Raw genomic sequence first — 17,327 nt, forward strand, 5'->3', positions numbered from 1 at the left:
TCCACCTACTTTCCATCTAAGCCTAGGCCAAAAAGAAATCTGCTGTTTCATCTATGCCTCGAAATGCAGGAAATGTCTTCTGGTTGGTAGACTAGTCTGACACTCATCCCACTGTTCCAAACAAACCCCCTTTCACTACCCTGAGTCACACTGCTACAGCATGAATCACTTCGTGAGGGCATATTCAAAGAGTGGGTAAGAACTTGTAAGGCTGAGAGCAGAAGACATAATTGCCTGAATGCCAGCATTATAATACATAATAATTTAATAATGACGAGAAGAGAATCCCAAGGAATGAAAAGTTATAATAAGGTAGAGAATTATAGGTGAATATGTTTTTTCAAATAAATATTTTAAACTTACAAACCTTTCTTAAACATATACATTTTTAAAGCTATAATCCAATCACACTTATTATAGGAATATTATGAGAAGAAAGCGTAAAGTAGGAGTTCTTTAGAAAGTCTTCTAAGCTTTCAGGAATCATTTTCTTTGCTTGCTTATTTCAAGGGTTTTCTTAAAATTCTAAAATCAGTGTCTATTTGAAATGTCCATTTTGGGGGTGCCTGGGTGGCTCAGTCGGTTAAGTGTCTGACTTCAGCTCGGGTCATGATCTCACAGTTCGTGAGTTCAAGCCCTGTGTCGGGCCCTGGGTTGACAGCTCGGAGCCCGGAGCCTGCTTTGGATTCTGTGTCTCCCTCTCTCTCTGACCCTCTCCTGCTCATGCTCTGTCTCTCTGTCTTTCTCTGTCTCTCAAAAATAAGAAACGTAAAGAAAATTTTTTTTCAATGTCCATTTTGTATATGCAAGAAAACCGAAAGCCGCGGAGTCCATCTGCACAACCAAAATCCTTCTTAGGAGAGCGCTGACTTTGTGTGCTCAGAGGTGCAAATTCTTTTTTTTTTTTTTTTTAATGGATTCTGGGCTTTCTAATGGTAGGTGCTGCCCGGTACGCTGGCACCTAGAAAGAAGGTGTCCGCTCCTAAATAGATGTATGAAATGAAAATGGATAGAAACCAAGTACTGTGCTCCTGCTCCTCGATTCCCCAGTGAGCAACCTCGCCCCGTTGGTCTCGCTGCGCCATCGTGGCTGCTAGAAGACAGGCAAAGAAGAGCTGCGGCCTGACGTCCTGGCAGAAGCACATACTAGTCTAGAACGTGCTATGTGATTCTGTGACACTTACGGTGAAGGGATGACTCATCCCTGACAGTTATAAACAAAAAGGGAAGCCAGCACTGTCTCCCGGAGACAGGGAGTGAAAAAAGTAATAATTAATACAGAGAGGAGGAACCAGACCTGTTCCGGGCCCTATTATGGCCACGTGAGAGGGAGGTCTGATCTCGGGCTGTTCCCTGGAAGCTGTCTTCCTTCCTAGCACCTCAATCAGTGCCTGGCGCTTCGTGAGCATCCAATAAACAAACGTGGAATGGATGGATGAACAAATGATGCCTTCACTACTCTTCAGTAATCATGTGTGAAATCTGCTGTCTTTCAACCCGTATCCCACACATTTATCTGCAGTTGCTGTTTGCCTCTACTCTAAGAATAAAGCAGTGAGTAAGTGAGCATTTTGCTCCTAACTCGATCAGGGGAAAAGAATCTCAGGGAATCATAAGAGTATCCCATAATTCCCACTGTGAGTCACAGTGAATTCCTAAAGAGATTTCTCTTGTAGAATGCATTCTGCACAAATCTACAGAATCTGCAGAAGTTGGTATATTCACCATCACTTTTCTTGACAACATTAAGAGAATGAACAGAAAGGAGGTTGCTACCCTGCAAACACCAGAAGTGACCTCTTAGGTTTTATCTTTGATGTAAAATGACATTATCTTAAATGCCAAGAAGAAATCGCTCAATCACTGAAGAAGCCTGACCACTTCCTAAGAACACTGGCTCTTACTGGGGAAGACTCCTTAATCTATGGTTCATGGCACATCACGGAAACTCAGTTCTGGCCGAGGAGGAGTATATTAACTGATGGTTCAAACAGAAGACAGCCATATACTCAGGTAGGTCGCAGATGTCTTTGCTTTCTCTACAGTTCTGACCTCAGGTTCACATCACACAGAAAAGAAGTACACAACCGACGTGGCCTCGACCTCAATCCCTGTCCCTGTGTTCTATCTACCTTTACCATCCGTTCTCCTCCCCCACCATTCTCACAGGACTGTTGAGAGATTTTTCCTGTTTGTTTTCACACAGGATGATTCCTCTTCATCTTTATATGGTTCCAAGAACGATCACTCTTACATGTCAATTACATATTAAGGAAAATATCTCTCTATCCTTGCTACATTATAGAAAATGCCTTGCTGAAGATATACTGAGTAGCCTCTGTGCAATCTGCCTTGCAGCTGTATTCAACAGTGATCCAAACATCCAGTACCATAGATACAGATAAAAGCAGGAATCTGGGGGCACCTGGGTGGCTCAGTCAGTCGAGTGCCTGACTCTTGTTTTTGGCTCAGGTCATGATCCCAGGGTTGTGGGACTGAGCCACACATCAGGCTTTGTCCTGAGCTTGAAGCCTGCTTAAGACTCTCTCTCTCTCTCTCTCTCTCTCTCTGCCCCTCTCCCCTGCTCAGGCTTGCTCTCTCTCTCTCTCTCAAATAATAAACAAACAACAGGAATCGGAAGCTTTATTGTCTTGTCACTACATTCATCAAAGCAGAGAGACAAAGTAGTAGCAAGAGGAAGAGAGAAGAAGGAAGGGAAACCTTTCACTTCTAACTTTGTAACTTTACCCTTTGTATTATTTACCTTTTAACAATATCTTTCTCTTCTTTCATTACAGAAGTATTTCATAATGACTTATGAAGAACTTTGTCTCTAACTAGAGCAGGATAATAACTGTAAGTAAGCTGGAACCAGAGTGACTTAGGTTGGACAAGAGGAAGGAGTGCCAACATGGCTGTCAGGGAAAGGACTGGTAACTGACGGGGAGGGAAATTCTCTTCTCGAGGACACTGATTAGGACACCCAGGGAGGAGGGGACGGACTGACGGTGTGCCAGACACTGTGCTAAGTGCTTGACACACACCCTCTCATTTAGGCCTCACACCAGTCCTCAAAGACACGGACTGTCACCCCCACCCCCTTGCCAACGAGGGAACCAGAACAGCCACACAGTTAACTGACAAAGCCAGCACATAAATCCAGGTCCGACAGACTACAGAGAGCATGTTTAAGCAGTTACCGAAGGTCCACTGTGTGTCGGGAACCGTCCGGGCTGACGTTGGGGAAGTTCTGAAAGAAGGATAAGGGATGGACAAGGTGACTTTAGGGATCCTAACAATCCTAGTTCCCGGGTTAAAAAGTATATCCTACCAAGCAAAGGCTCTGCCGTGAGACAATCCTCAGGGACTCAACTGAGATGCCAAGGAAAGAAGTCAAAAAGAGTATTTTTAATAACCCCAACTGTCTGCTGACAGTACTTTCGGCCTCTGAGTCTCTGAAATCCCCACCCCAACCATCCTCGACTCAAAGTGAAACACGCAGAGCTCTTGGTGAAAACACAGAGGGAAGCCTCCGGGCCGAAGAAAGAGGTAGACGTGATCCTGGAAAACAGGTGAAAGAGGAAGATGAAGACTATAATCTCTGGCAGATTTTCTCCCTAAGAGCTAACCCTGGAAGGCCGCAAATTGAAGCGCTGGTGGTGATCTGAGAAAACACAGCCTCAGACTCAAGCCGTTCTTTTTCCTTTTTCAAGAGCATGGAAAAAAACCAAAAAAACCCACAAAAAGCCAACCTGCCTCTAAACCACCCGTACCCTTACCAGGTAAATTAACCTGCAGTAGGTGTCTGCGGGTCTCTTGGCTGAGAGCCACACGTGTTGGATGGCTACGGCCCACTACATATGTCAGCGTGTGTAGGGGAAAGGCACGAGACAAGCTAAATAGGACGAGTACAGGCTCACAGTCTGGAAGGAGTTTATACTTTCGCATCTGCCTGAACCTCGATACCCTTTATTAACATGACACTTTAGTTCTCCTTTCTCTTTGCCCCATAAAATCATGGTTTCCTTACTGTGATTCTCTCTCTAGAGTATCATTCTCTCCCTCATACGTATTAACCCCAACTTTGGGTCTTTTGCCTTGGAATGGCCATTTTTTAACCTAATTCCACATACTATCTCCTAGTCCTAAAAGGTATCTTCTTGCCCTCAGGACCTTCACCCGGCTTTCTTTGTGACTTTTTACCAATTCACCGCTATTTTTCCACCTAAAGACATTCAGGAGAAGATATGGTGTCTAACCAAAGGGAAGCAACACACAACAAGTTGAGTTTTATAAGGCACCATCATAAACGCCAATGACTAGACAAAAATTTGAGAGAAGCTGATTTTCCAGCAACACTGTTTCGTAAATTTGGACGTTAAAATTTTGCTAGGAGCCTGGAGCCTGCTTCAGATTCCGTGTCTCTCTCTCTGTCTGTCCCTCCCCTGCTCACACTCTCTCTCTCAAAAATAAATAAACATTAAAAAAAAAATTTTTAATAGGTTATGCCCATTGCTAGCTGCTGGCTGAGGGTTATAAAGAGAAAACTTTATGACTCCAACTGGTTAGAGTTAAAAGTAGTGAGGAAAAAAAAAAGGTCTACTTGCAACTCATTAGAGCTTGCCTAGAAACATTAGTCTACCTCAGTTCCCTGAAAGATACCCTACCAGACATCACCCTGAGCCAATGGCCATGTCAGCGTGTGGCAGTCTGGCTGCCAGGTGACAGGTACATTCATCCAAAGGGTGGGGACACACAGGCCAGCAGAATAACTGTCAGTTCTGTAAGTGCCACCGTAAGTGAAACGCCACAGCCAGGCTGCAGGAGTCCCGGCTCAGACTCAGAAAGTTGAATCATTTCAGCTCCTTTCTACTCCTTTTCTCATAGGTGTTCACAGGAAAAATACACACACACACTCCAGACTGAGGAAACTCTGAAGCAAACACCCATGTTCCACTGGACTTGTAAGAGAAGGTGGTAGTGTACGTGCCAGAGAGGGGGTAAGGGTGGGGAAGGGGAAGTCTGTACGTGGAGACAGATCCAGTGAGCGTGGCGAATGGTGAAATACGTCGCCAACTGGAAAGGACTATGTTTTAACACTAAACGAGGTTACAGAAACTAACGGCTTGACTCTGTTCCTCTGCTGCTGAATTATGAACTGTGAATCTCAGGGGACCCAGAGCTACAAAGCTGGGAATACCAAACACTAAGGGGCCGTGTGGGTCAGCATATTCTGGAACAAACTAAAAACGGCTAATTTATGAGAGCTTTAAAGTACCATACTAGAAGAATGACCATTGTATACAAGGGTAGGGGGAAATTCTGCTTTGATAAATTGACAGTTGAAAATGAACATCTCATTTCCCCTAATTCAATCTTGGTTTCCTTGAGCTAAGTGCTTCCTTTCTTTATCACCCTCTGCAAAACCAAATGGAAGGGCTGTTTAGAGCTAACTCACTGGTCCCAAAAATAACCAGAGCTAAACAAAAGAAAAATCTTTTTCACTGGCACAAAAATCTTCAAGGTGGCTGTGAACTGCTCCCGGCAGCAAGCTCCCGGCACTGAGGCCCGTGAATTTAATGAAGACAGGAATCCGACCACAGCGGCGGAGCAGGCCGGAGCTCCACAAAGGCAACTAAGGCTTCTCTGAGGCACAGCATCAAGGGGTTCCAAACGTAGAACCGTTGGGGTCCGTTGCTATTTCTACATCAAAACCACTGGAGACGAAAGCAGATCCGGAGAAACACTGGCTAAGGAAGCCTCACAAACCACATGAAACAGAGCACAAGAGCCTAGAGAATTCCTCAAGACTGGTGAAGAATATTCCTCAAGAAAGAAAATCCATATTTCTGTTGTGCAGAGAGAGAAGCTGATCTGGTGGCTCGACTTCCCAACCAAGTGACCTCCTCTGCCGGTACCTCAGTTGAGTTCTCAGCACACCGCGGGGGCGGGCAAGGGGGGCTCTTCTCAGGAAGATGAGTGCTCAGACGTGCACCTGGGGAACGGCTCTCACTTTCCTGTCCAGTGCTCGCTTGAAGTACTTCAATTCATGGCACAAAAGTAAATGAGCATTAAAAATTAAAGCCAATAAGATGAAGGGATCCAGAGAAATCAATCAAAGGACGTGCCTCTCCCGCACATGGCTTTGCTCACATTCCCAGATTGTTTTTTAAAAGGCAAGAACAGGGGGGCGCCTGGGTGGCTCAGTCGGTTAAGCGTCCGACTTCAGCTCAGGTCATGATCTCAAGGGTTTGTGAGTTGAGCCCCACATCTGGCTTTGTGCTGACAGCTCAGAGCCTGGAACCTGCTTCGGATTCTGTGTCTCCCTCTCCCTCTGCCCCTCCCCTGCTCACTCTCTCTCTCTCTCTCTGTCTCAAAAATAAACATTAAGAAAATAAATAAAAAAGAAGACAAGAACAGGAAGAGAATCACGGCCCAGCAGACAGCAGTTATACCAGCCATCTAACGGTATTTTTTAAGCTGCAGGTCATAATGTAGCACCTCACAACATCAAGTTTAGTAGGTTTCTGTCATCATTTTTGCTAGATGAAATCAAATAGAGAAGATAACAGTGTGTTTTGCAAAAAGTAAAAGTATTCTTTCATGAAATTTTATGTCAATATGTATACGTGTATACATACACACACACACACACACATACACACACATATATGTACTAGGTCTTGATATAAAATGTTATTTCTTTTTTTTATTATTTTTTTTAATGTTTATTTATTTTAGAGACAGAGAGACAGAGCACAAGCTGGGGAGAGAGCTGGAGACAGAATCCGAAGCAGGCTGCAGGCTCTGATCTGTCAGCACAGAGCCAGATGCAGGGCTGGAACCCACGAACCACAAGATCATGACCTGAGCCGAAGTCGGACACCCAACTGACTGAGCCACCCAGGCGCCCCTAAAATGTTATTTCTTACGGTGAATGAAATCCTTCACGTATATTTTAAGTAATGTCTACACTCAATGTGAGGCTCAAACTCACAACCCTAAGATCAAGAGTAGCATCCTCTATTGACTGAGCCAGCCAGGTGACCCCAATGAATGAGATTCTAAGAAATTCTGAGAAAGTCTGAAAACCACTGAGCCACTGGAACCTGAAAGAACCAGACCAGGCCAGTATATCACAGAAAGACTGTGTATGGCTCAAGTATTCGTGAACTGTGAAGAAGGTTCGCGGGTCAACTGAGCAGCCTCGGTCAATAAACAAGGATTACCGTCAGAGCTACCATCAGGGTCCTCCAAGAACCCTCTCGGCAACCCTGGAGCTAAGGATCGTGAGCTCTCCGTGTGAAAACAGAGGAAAGCCGCTGCCGAAACTCAGCTCAGAGAAAACGCTGGCTTGTGCACACAGCCCCTCTAGCATTTATCAAGATAAAAGAAATCTGGTCTCTGGAAGAAAATGAGATGACACTTTCTACTTCTGAAGTCTCAGAGGCCATGGTCACAACCAAAGGACTCATTCATTGACTAGAAGATCAGGCGTTTTAGAACAGGGGTAGGTAAGGAGGCTACGAGAAAGCAGCAGCAAATTTCCTAGTCCTGCTAGACTAGCCCTTCCTTTCCGGCACTTGTCCTAGTCCTGCTAGACTAGCCTTTCCTTTCTGAGCAGGTCTGCATTCTTTTAATCTTACCCACTCCTGACCCCTGACAGAGTCACCTTCTTTGCCGAGCCTCACTCGGTCTAATCAGTCAGCCCAGTCCTAGCTAGAGGGTAGCAGAGGAAGCCAGCACAAGAGCTGAGTCCTTCCTAAGTGGAGACAGGAATACCAGATAGTCAATATGATCTGTCGGAAGATGCTCCAAGAGGTGTAGCCCTCTCTCGGGAGTTCACTTCAAAAGAGAAGCAAAGACGTTCTTCAGATGACGGGATCTCCGTATCTCCTTACACTGAGCCAGACCTGCTCTCGGGTTCCCGAGCTCCTTAGAAAGTAGGAGACGTGGCCTGTCCCACTTAGTACATAATGGCCAGGTCTACGGAAAAACTCACAAGATTCTTCACTTGGCCTCGGCTCTAATAAGAGCGTGAATAATCTATTACCTTATCGTTCCTTTTAGAAAGGGATTCTGGCAACACCTTCCAGCTGAGAAATGAAAAAGGATTTCTAGCCCTGACCATGGTTATTCTGTGAAAGCCTGAGGTGCAAGTAGCCCATTCCTTCTGTGGCAGAAAAGGAGACAGGGGGGCAAGGAGAAAAGTACATTGTGCAGGGGCTTGCAGCAGGGTAGCAGAGGCAGGGATGGGCACTGCTGTGGCCTTGGCTTTCAACTTTCCAGGTTATGTGCTCTATTGGCTGATGCTCAGAGCCCAGACTATAGAGGGCCAAACTACTTTCTGAGAGAGCTCAACTACAGGAAAAGCCGGTGTGTGTGTGTGTGTGTGTGTGTGTGTGTGTGTGTGCGCGTGCGTGCGCGCGCGCGTGCGCGCACCACTGAAGGAATACGAGACGGGTACCTGTAAGAGGGCATGGTGCATCGTCACCTCCAGTTCGGCTAAAACATGGGCAGCGTCCTCACCGTCCTCTTGGACCTCCAGGTCCTCCTCAGGGATGGTCTCCCAGTTGCCCTGGTGAGCAACCAGCGTGTGCACTAGTTCGTACTGGCCCGGGAGTGCCAGGCTGACCCGAGTCTGAGTCCCATAGGTGAAGCGGAGGCGCCGAAGCTTACAGTTCTCCTCGCTGCCCAGCCTGGCGGGAAGCACCCGCACCCCCAGCAGCAGGTTCAACAGCTGACACTTGACATTACAGTCCTGGCCGAGGATCAAGATGCAGGGCAGGCAGTCCACAATCTGCTGGAGGTACTTCTCTTCCTTAGCTGGAAAGGCAATGCAGCTCAGCTGGCCTGGTTGGGGAGGGAGAGGGTGAGAAGGAGAGTACAGAGACACAGTGAGGAGGGGTAGACAGAGACTCGCACAGAGACCCAGTCAGGACGGCCGGGCCCTAGGGAAGAAGTATCTCAGAAGCCCTTGGTTGGACAAGACATCAGGAAAACATCTCAATCAGAACAGGCTCCTCAAATATCAAACAGAAGTCCCCTCCGTGGTTTGTCCCCAGAGCAGGCATCTCTACCTAGAAAGGTGGCAGTGACCCGATCCCTTCCCCTTCCTTTTACATCCAGTGGAGGGTCAAGGAGTATACAAGGACTCAACCACAATCACAAGATCACTGACATGACAGAGCCAGAAAGGATTACACTAATCAGGATGGGAACCCAAGGAGAAACTGTACCTGAACATGTGAAAATGAAAACCTTTGTGACAGAAGACCGAACACTTGAACGTAAGGCCCTTTTAAATGTCTCCACCATCTGCAGTGTTAGCTTATCTTCCTCATTTATGACATATTTTATAACTAAATGTGTGAGCTAATCTTTACATATACATATATCAAAATGCAATGTTATTCAAGTTTGCCGAAGCTCCAGAATCTTTTCCAGTTCGTCTCTCTGATGGCGGGTGACGGCATCCCAGCTGCCAAGTCATCTGTTCTCTTAAAATTTCGGGTGCTCAGTTAAGATCAATATCGCCTGACCAAATCACATTCCTTCGGTTTATGGATGGCGAGACTTCGGTTTATGTTCCTAAAGTATGAGAGACCTCTGCCTGGGAAAAGGAACCAGAAATTCATCGACCTGAAACACTCAGACTCTGAATGCAATCATTCCCGACTCGGGTGCTGGTGCCCGCTCCTGCCTAGGATTCAGGCAGCCCCTGCGTTTGTTCAGAAAGGCCCGGACCCTGGGTTCTTAGGCTGTAAGAAGGCTGGTCTCTGGGCAGCCACACACACCTTCACTGAAATGTTGAAAGGGATTCACTTCAGTCATCTCACCATGAGCTGTTGAACCATCCATGAGCTGTTTACTTTGTTCATGTAAGGGAGGTCTAATTTGTTTAAGAAGCACTTCTACTTCGGAATGTACCTGTCCCATTACAAATCCTCAAACCTCCTTCTCTTCCACAAATGGCACCACCAAAAGGTTTCAAGAAGTCTGCTTTTACCCAGACCCCTCTGTGCGTCTCATTAGGCCCCTCCTTTCATGCGTGTCTCTAAGACCAGCACCTGCTGGACTGACTGTAAGTCCAGCCTGCACGTGTACATCAGCAACACGGGACTCCGAGACAGGGAAATCTACTCTCCTGGGAAAGAGCTGGGTTGCTTTGAGAAAGAAAGGAGTGGTGACAGAGTGCCTAATTGTGTGCAAGGTATTTACCAAGCACAAGAGTAACATACCAGCAAGGGGTCTAGTCTTTTTGATCCACAATCTAAAAGCAAGGGGAAGGGGTGCCTGGCTGGCTCAGTCGGTAGAGCATGTGACTCTTGATCTTGGGGTTGTGAGTCTGAACCCCATGCTGGTGTAGAGATTACCTAAAAATAAAAAGGAAAGGAAAGGAAAGGAAAGGAAAGGAAAGGAAAGGAAAGGAAAGGAAAGGAAAGGAGAAAGGGGAGAGGAAAGAGGGGAAAGGGGAGAAGAGAGGACAGAAGGGGAAAGGAGGAGAGAGGAGAGGAGGGAGGGGAGGAGAGAGGAAGAGAGAGGAGGGAAAAGGAGGGGAGGGGAGATGAGAGGAGGGGAAGGGAGGGGAGAAGAGGGGAGAAGAGGGGAGAAGAGGGGGAGAGGAGGGGAAAGGAAGGGAGAGGTGGGGAGAGAAAGGGAGAGGAGAGGAGGGGGCCTTGGTCAATTGTTTGTGTGACCACCTAGCAAGTAGCAATGGGCTAGTCCTGAGTCCCTTCCTATCTTGTTTTATCTAAACAACACTTATCATGGTCAATTCTAGTTATCTGTTTATAGTGATCATAAGCAGGAAGGGCCATATTCTTCTCTGTATCCTCAACACCCAGCACAGTGACTGACTCCTCGTTAAGTACTCTGGCTTATGCACTTGCTTGCTCGGTGTAAGAATCTATTTATTGTGGGGGTGCCTGGGTGGCGCAGTCGGTTAAGCATCCGACTTCAGCCAGGTCACGATCTCGCGGTCCGTGAGTTCGAGCCCCGCGTCAGGCTCTGGGCTGATGGCTCGGAGCCTGGAGCCTGTTTCGGATTCTGTGTCTCCCTCTCTCTCTGCCCCTCCCCCGTTCATGCTCTGTCTCTCTCTGTCCCAAAAATAAATAAAAAACGTTGAAAAAAAAAATTAAAAAAAAAAAAAAGAATCTATTTATTGTGGGAGAATTATCTTCAGAAAGCTGTAAGCAGCTCCAGCAAGTACTCAGAAAAGTCTAGTACCATGGTGAATAGTTTAGGGGCAACTGTTATTCCTAAAAACCTTCATGTCAACATGGAGACTGGACCTGGACAACAGAATAAGGCCGACCCGTTCACCTCACAGAATTTAGCTCCAGTGGTGTCCGTCTGAGCCGTGAGAAGGATAGATTCGCCAGCTAGAGTCCCTCTCACCCACACTTTCTATCCCTTCCTCTTTCCCCAGTGCTGCTCGGATTCATAGATAGGTGTCCAGGTGAAAGTCCACACGGACAACCTTCGTAACTCCTACAACAAAAGTTGACACATAATAAAAAAAAAAAATAAACCTAAATGAGCGTGGAGAGTGGATAAAACCAACCAAATGGCTGAACTAAAACCAACTCATCACTTTTCAGGACCAGAGGGAGAGATCACAAAACCTCTGAGACAAAGGGCCAACTATAGGAGAGCCAGTAAAACATGCTCCATCAGCCAAAACCACAGGAGACACACCCCGTTAATCATCTGACCCAAATTATCACCCTCCTCCCCAATCTCTGTAGTGACACAAACAGCCACCACAAATAAACCAGCTAGGGTCAAACCACCATAGACCATTGCAGTGGGAGAGGGGGCTGGTGCTGAGCCCAGTTCTAATATGTGTTTCCAGGCACTCTGCTGGGCTCTCCGTGCAACTAGTGGACTGAAGAAAAATCTTCCATGTGGGTCTCGCCATCTGTTTTTCAACGCGTCACTATTCAAGCCCTTTGCTTCTGCCACTACTCTTTAGCTTTTTCATTGATCGCTGACACAGGTGTACCACATTTGAACAAGGGCACGGACAGAAACAAAGTCAACCCTAGATCATTTCACAACCCGCCTCTCTCGGCAAAGGGCTCCGGAGGGAGGAGTGTATCCCAGGCTCCGCCGCTCACTAGCTCGGTGACTTTGGCAATTCGCTTGAGTTTCCTCGGCCTTGGATATCTCATCTGTGAACTCAAAGAGCCGCATGACATCATCTCCAACATCCTTTCCAGCTCCAAAAATTCCAGGGCGCCATCAGGTTTTAACGGGTCAAAGAAGACCCACTGAGGGGGATGGGTGGTTGGTCTGGTTGTTTTATCTGTGAATTGAATCAGGCAGGCTCTCCCTGGACTAAGAGAACTGCAGATCAAAAAGTTGACTAAACTAGCCAGGGGTTCCGAGGATCTATGGAGAGTGCATTTTTAGCAGCGAAGGAAGGAGGAAGAAAACCGGCTTCAGAGCGGGAGCAGCTGTCTCACTGACACTTAAAGGACTTCTGAGTTAATCGGGTTCTCTTTTGTAATTAATATAACAGCATCTGCATATGGGGCTGCCAGAAGGGACCAGCAGGACTTCTCAGCGGGAGCACATTAACCCTGCCAACGCTAGCTGCAGGCAAATTCGAATGAAATTGTCTTAAGTGCAAGCCAAGGCTCTTACTTCTTCTCTCGATGCCTCTTAAATACAGATCGTCTTGGTTAGGGTTCCTTCTAAACAAAGGTTTCCACCTGGAAGGAGGACGAGGAGAGGACCTACAGTAGCAACCCATTTGGTTTATTTGTTTGCGACAGTGAATGGGGAGCAAAACAGACCACCCCAAAATATGCCTCTCTGGCATTTATTTTAAGCCGGCTATTTAAAAATAAACAGCAGACACAGGTGAAGCTCTCTGAAAACTGAGTACAAGTTACCCTTTTGTAAGAAACATTTACATTTACAGCCGTAGGAGGGAAATCTCCATTCGCAAGGGCGGCTCCCTCTCTGTACCAGGAAGACAGAGATGAGTCTACATCTCTAGAAACTCTTATCTTAATGCAGAACAAACGTTTACCCCGTTCACAGTGCTTCTCTCGGTGACCTCCCAGGACGGACTCCCCACCCCCAACGTCTTTTGTCTGTAGCTGGAGATGATGTTTAGGGTGGTGGCGTGGGCCTTTTTGGAGAGTTTTTCCTTGCTCCCTCCCACGTACATGGGAGGTATACACGTTATACACGGTATACACGGGAGGTATACACATTTAAGGTGTTTGCTCTTCTCCTGTTTATGTGTCTTTTTATCTCAGGGGTGTCTCGGCCAAGAACCCACTAGAGCAGAGGAAAAATTACTTTCCTCCCCCACAGTAACACTTACTAAGCCCTTTCTAAGTACATCTCTTTATTTACTTCATCATGTTTAATGCCCACAATTCTACCAGACAAGGACCATTATTATCCCCATTTATAGATGAGGAACCAGTAGCGTAAAAAACAAAACAAAACAGAGCCCACGTTTCTCCATTTATCTAAGCAGACGAGAGATGGTACACAGGACGGTCCAGGAGCTGGACCTACGTCTCAGGGGGTCAGCTCAACACCTGGTAATAGACAGTGACCTTGACGGATGGTGGAATATGCCATCCCCAAATGTGCCACTTTGACATAAGGGTGTTTTGAGCTCAAGGCATTTGACACACGGCACTATAAGAAGGGCGCTGTGACCTCCCCTTTTTCTTCCTGAAAGCAGGAGATAAAACCCCCATCTGGAGGATGAACTCGCTATACCAGAAGGAAAGCAACGTTCTTATCACCAGAGACCTGGAGTCAAGGCCAAGAAAAATCGGTACAAATAAGCCTTGTTAGCCTAACCCTTATCTACCACTAACTGCTCTAGCCCGAGCTCCTCTGCCTTGTCACGTTTTCATAATTTACTTCTTTTTGTCCAATTCAGTCTATATATGCTCAGCTCTGTTTCTTTGGCCCTTCAGCTCTTGTGGGGACTCTCATGTACATGTAAAATGTAATAAAATGTGTGCGTTTTTCTCTTGTGTACCCATCAAACATCGGTTTAATTCCTAGGCCTGGCTGAAGACTCCAGAAAGACAGAGGAGAAATTTTTCCTCCCCCACACCCACTACATTTTTCCCAGTTTGGGGCCAAACACAATTTGGTGATTGCAGGACCCCGATTTAAAGAGGACTGACAGAGTCTCTCTGAAAACTGCCCCAAATCAGGAGGAATAAAGCCCGTGGGGGAAAAACAACACAGTAACAACGCAGTGTTACCACTAGCTGGTTGGTACACGCTTTTAAAGAGAGTTGTTATTATGCCGGAGGTCTCTAGAGCCCCTTTTCTAAAAGAAAAGGTAGGTGCTTTTCAGAAAAATTTGTCATGCTCCTCTTATCCGTTTGGATTATTATCCTTTATGTTTCAGTTTTGGACGATGATAAAAAGGGAGAACTGGAGGGAAGAAATGCTAATGACCTTTTTACGTCTCTAGTGACCCATTAGGATAGACACTTTATTTGAATTGTTTTTGGAGTAATGGCAAGGGATCTAGGTCAATACTCGCTCCTTGCCTGTCTTCCATTCCCATCACTAATATACACTCAAGAGGTTAGCGAAGGCCAGGGAAAGGGGCAGTCCATGGCCAAGGTAGGGAAGGCACTACATGGAGGAGGCGAAATGGGCTCTACCTTCACCTTATACTATTGCAACTCACAATTGCAATACTATAATCGCCACCAAGGTTGCAATTGGCGGGGTTGGCGGGGCTTTAGAGTGAATTCAGGTCTCAATAGTTACTACTGCAATCCTTGCTCCTGGTACCCAAGGATCTCCCTCCGCTGGGTAAAGTGTTTTTACCTCACTTTCAGCATCGAACTTACAGTCGTCTCCAAAAGTGAATGACATACACGGGATTTTATGGGAGGATTTAATAACCTGCTGAGGCAATCAGTGGATCCAAATCTGCATTTCCACAAACAAGCAGTGAGGCGTTTTTATTTCTTAGGAACTGCGAGTGCCAAGAGCAAAGGACAAATGCTAAGTTGAGAAATGAATGTTATACAGTTTTCCACTACCATAAATTCTAGTACAAGCGCCAAGGTATTGGGCTACAAAAATCCCAGGAGCGGAGAGAAAGAATTCTGTCATGACACATTCATTTATCACTCCCAAACAAGCTCTGACCTTCAGCTCAATTTAAAGGATTCTGAATTACAGAGGAGACATTAGGAACACAGGAGAATTTAAGGAAAACGTACGCCTAGGTAGTCTGGTCTCAGAATCTTCAAGACCAAACGGCACAAGTACATTGAGGCTGGAGAAAATGGTTTTTGGAGATGAGAGATTGAAATGTTCTCGAGCAGCCAAAGCTCTTGTTGAAAGCTGAAAAGTCAGGCTGGCAGAAACGTCAGTAAGTTATCCTACCTAGAGACCACGTTGAGGTCTCTCTGACAAGATTTTTTCTTTTTTTCTTTTTTTTCATGTTTGTTTATTTTTGAGTACATGACCAGGGGAGGGGCAGAGAGAGGTGGAGACAGCATCCAAAGCAGGCTCCAGGCTCCAACCTGTCAGCAGAGAGCCGGATGTGGGTCTTGAGCTCATGAGCCATGAGATCATGACCTGAGCCAAAGTCGGACAGTTAACTGACTGAGCCACCCAGGTGTCACTCTAACCACTTTTAAGAAGAAGATTGTCCTGGCACCTGGGAAGAGGGAGATGGCATCCCCCCAGAAGCTTATATTCCCTGGGAGCTGTGAAATGAAGAGCCCACACTTAGCAGCCTGCTGACAAGTTTCCCTCTGGGCAAAACTGCTCCTGAGGCTGTCACCCTGCGGAGGGAAGGGACAGGCAGCAGGCAGCTAAAGCTGTAATTTATGGGATGCAGAGATGGAAGCAGTTCCTCCAAGGAGGCCAACCCCAAACTTCACAGAGGGCTTAGCTTCTGTCATTTGGGAGCCAGCCTCCCACACCTAGTAATCATCAAGAATGAGTCCATGGTGGGAATGAGTCAAAAGGACACAGGAACCAGCTCAAAGGGAAGGGGGGGGAGAGGGGGGAGGGGGCGGGGTTCACTGACCAAATCAAGGTCCATTAGGCATAAAAAAATCTCTTAAATGATAAGAGATCATAATCTATTGGAAAAAAAAAATCCCAAGTCCAAGTCCACACTGATTGAAACAGCTAAGCAAAAAAAGAAAAGGAAAACTCTCCCTTACTACAAGAATACCAACTACAAAATACAGAAGGGATGATGGCCAGAAGGGATGACGGCTGTGAAAACCACACACACACACACACACACACACACACACACACACACCAGCACCGAGGCAGGAGGGAGCTGTCAGTGCATGCTAAGGTCCGGTGGAGGGAGGTGTTTTCAGAAACAAGATTCTCAGCGAAATCTTAGAACACCTCCCGCAAAAGACTAACCAACTGCAAAGGGGAAAAAAAAAATGGTGACTTTAAGGTGGAAAGACCCAGAGGACACCAACATGACCAGTGACCAAGCTTAACATCTCCAGATATGGGGGGCTGACATCAGGTACCCCTGACGCGATGCACATTCCATCGTTTCCACGCCCCGTCCTGCTAAAAGCTCAGGACCAGAGTCTAGTCATGAGGACAAAACAGATCCTGGTTGAGGGTCATCCTATAGAATATAAAACCTACTCTTTAAACCTGTCGACATAAATGCCAAGGAAAGGTCGAGGAACTGTTCCACGTTGAGGGAGTCTCAAGGGACATGACAACTAATGCAATACGTGTTCCTGGATAGGATCCTGAATCAGAAACAAAAAGCGTGGTTCTTGGGACAGTTGGCAAACCGCGGGCGAGGTCTGAGCGCTGGATGGTAGCGCTGAGTCAGTTAACTTCCTGACTTGAGGAGTTACACGCTAAGCACGTCCTTGGCTGGGAGAACGGCACACTGGAGTGTTAGAGGAGAGAAAACAACCTGTCTACAGTTTGCTTTCAAAAGGTTCAGACAAAGAGTAGATACAATAGAGAAAGAGAGTGAGGGAGAAAGAGAACATGAGCAAACACAAAAGCAATACTTTAACAACTGGGGAATCTGCACAAAGTGGGTACAAGAAGCTCTTTGTACTGTTCCGGCAACATTTATGTAAATTTAAAATTATTTCAAAGTAATTTTGTTTAAATGGGCCAGAAGGATACCTAGCAAACTGTATCCAGCTCTGGATCTCACAGGAAGGAGATGGAGAGACAGAATTTTACCAGAAAAACAACAACAACAGCAACAACCACCACCCAATAGGTAAAACACACACACATACACACACACACACACACATCAAATACAGTAATAACAGAATTAAAGCAGTAACAGTTTT

At 46.3% G+C, this 17,327-nt stretch overlaps 1 protein-coding gene and 1 long non-coding RNA gene across 3 annotated transcripts in view; one reads left to right on the forward strand and one right to left on the reverse strand.

Annotated features, from left to right (window-relative positions):
• DSTYK (dual serine/threonine and tyrosine protein kinase) overlaps positions 1-17,327 on the reverse strand; it is a 49,033-nt gene that overhangs the window by 21,968 nt on the left and 9,738 nt on the right. For both annotated transcript variants that reach the window (XM_060644252.3, XM_060644254.3), the window contains exon 2: positions 8,468-8,853. In XM_060644252.3, coding sequence (XP_060500235.3) covers positions 8,468-8,853 — 386 coding nt within the window. The remainder of the gene's footprint in view (positions 1-8,467; positions 8,854-17,327) is intronic.
• Positions 1,692-14,028, forward strand: LOC132686451 (uncharacterized). The gene is made up of 3 exons (XR_009613672.3): positions 1,692-2,013; positions 2,799-2,856; positions 13,715-14,028. It is a non-coding gene; the product is annotated as an uncharacterized LOC132686451 (long non-coding RNA).

The sequence above is a fragment of the Panthera onca genome, chromosome F1, assembly GCF_046562875.1.
Source record: "Panthera onca isolate mPanOnc1 chromosome F1, mPanOnc1 haplotype 2, whole genome shotgun sequence".
Taxonomy (NCBI): Eukaryota; Metazoa; Chordata; class Mammalia; order Carnivora; family Felidae; genus Panthera; species Panthera onca.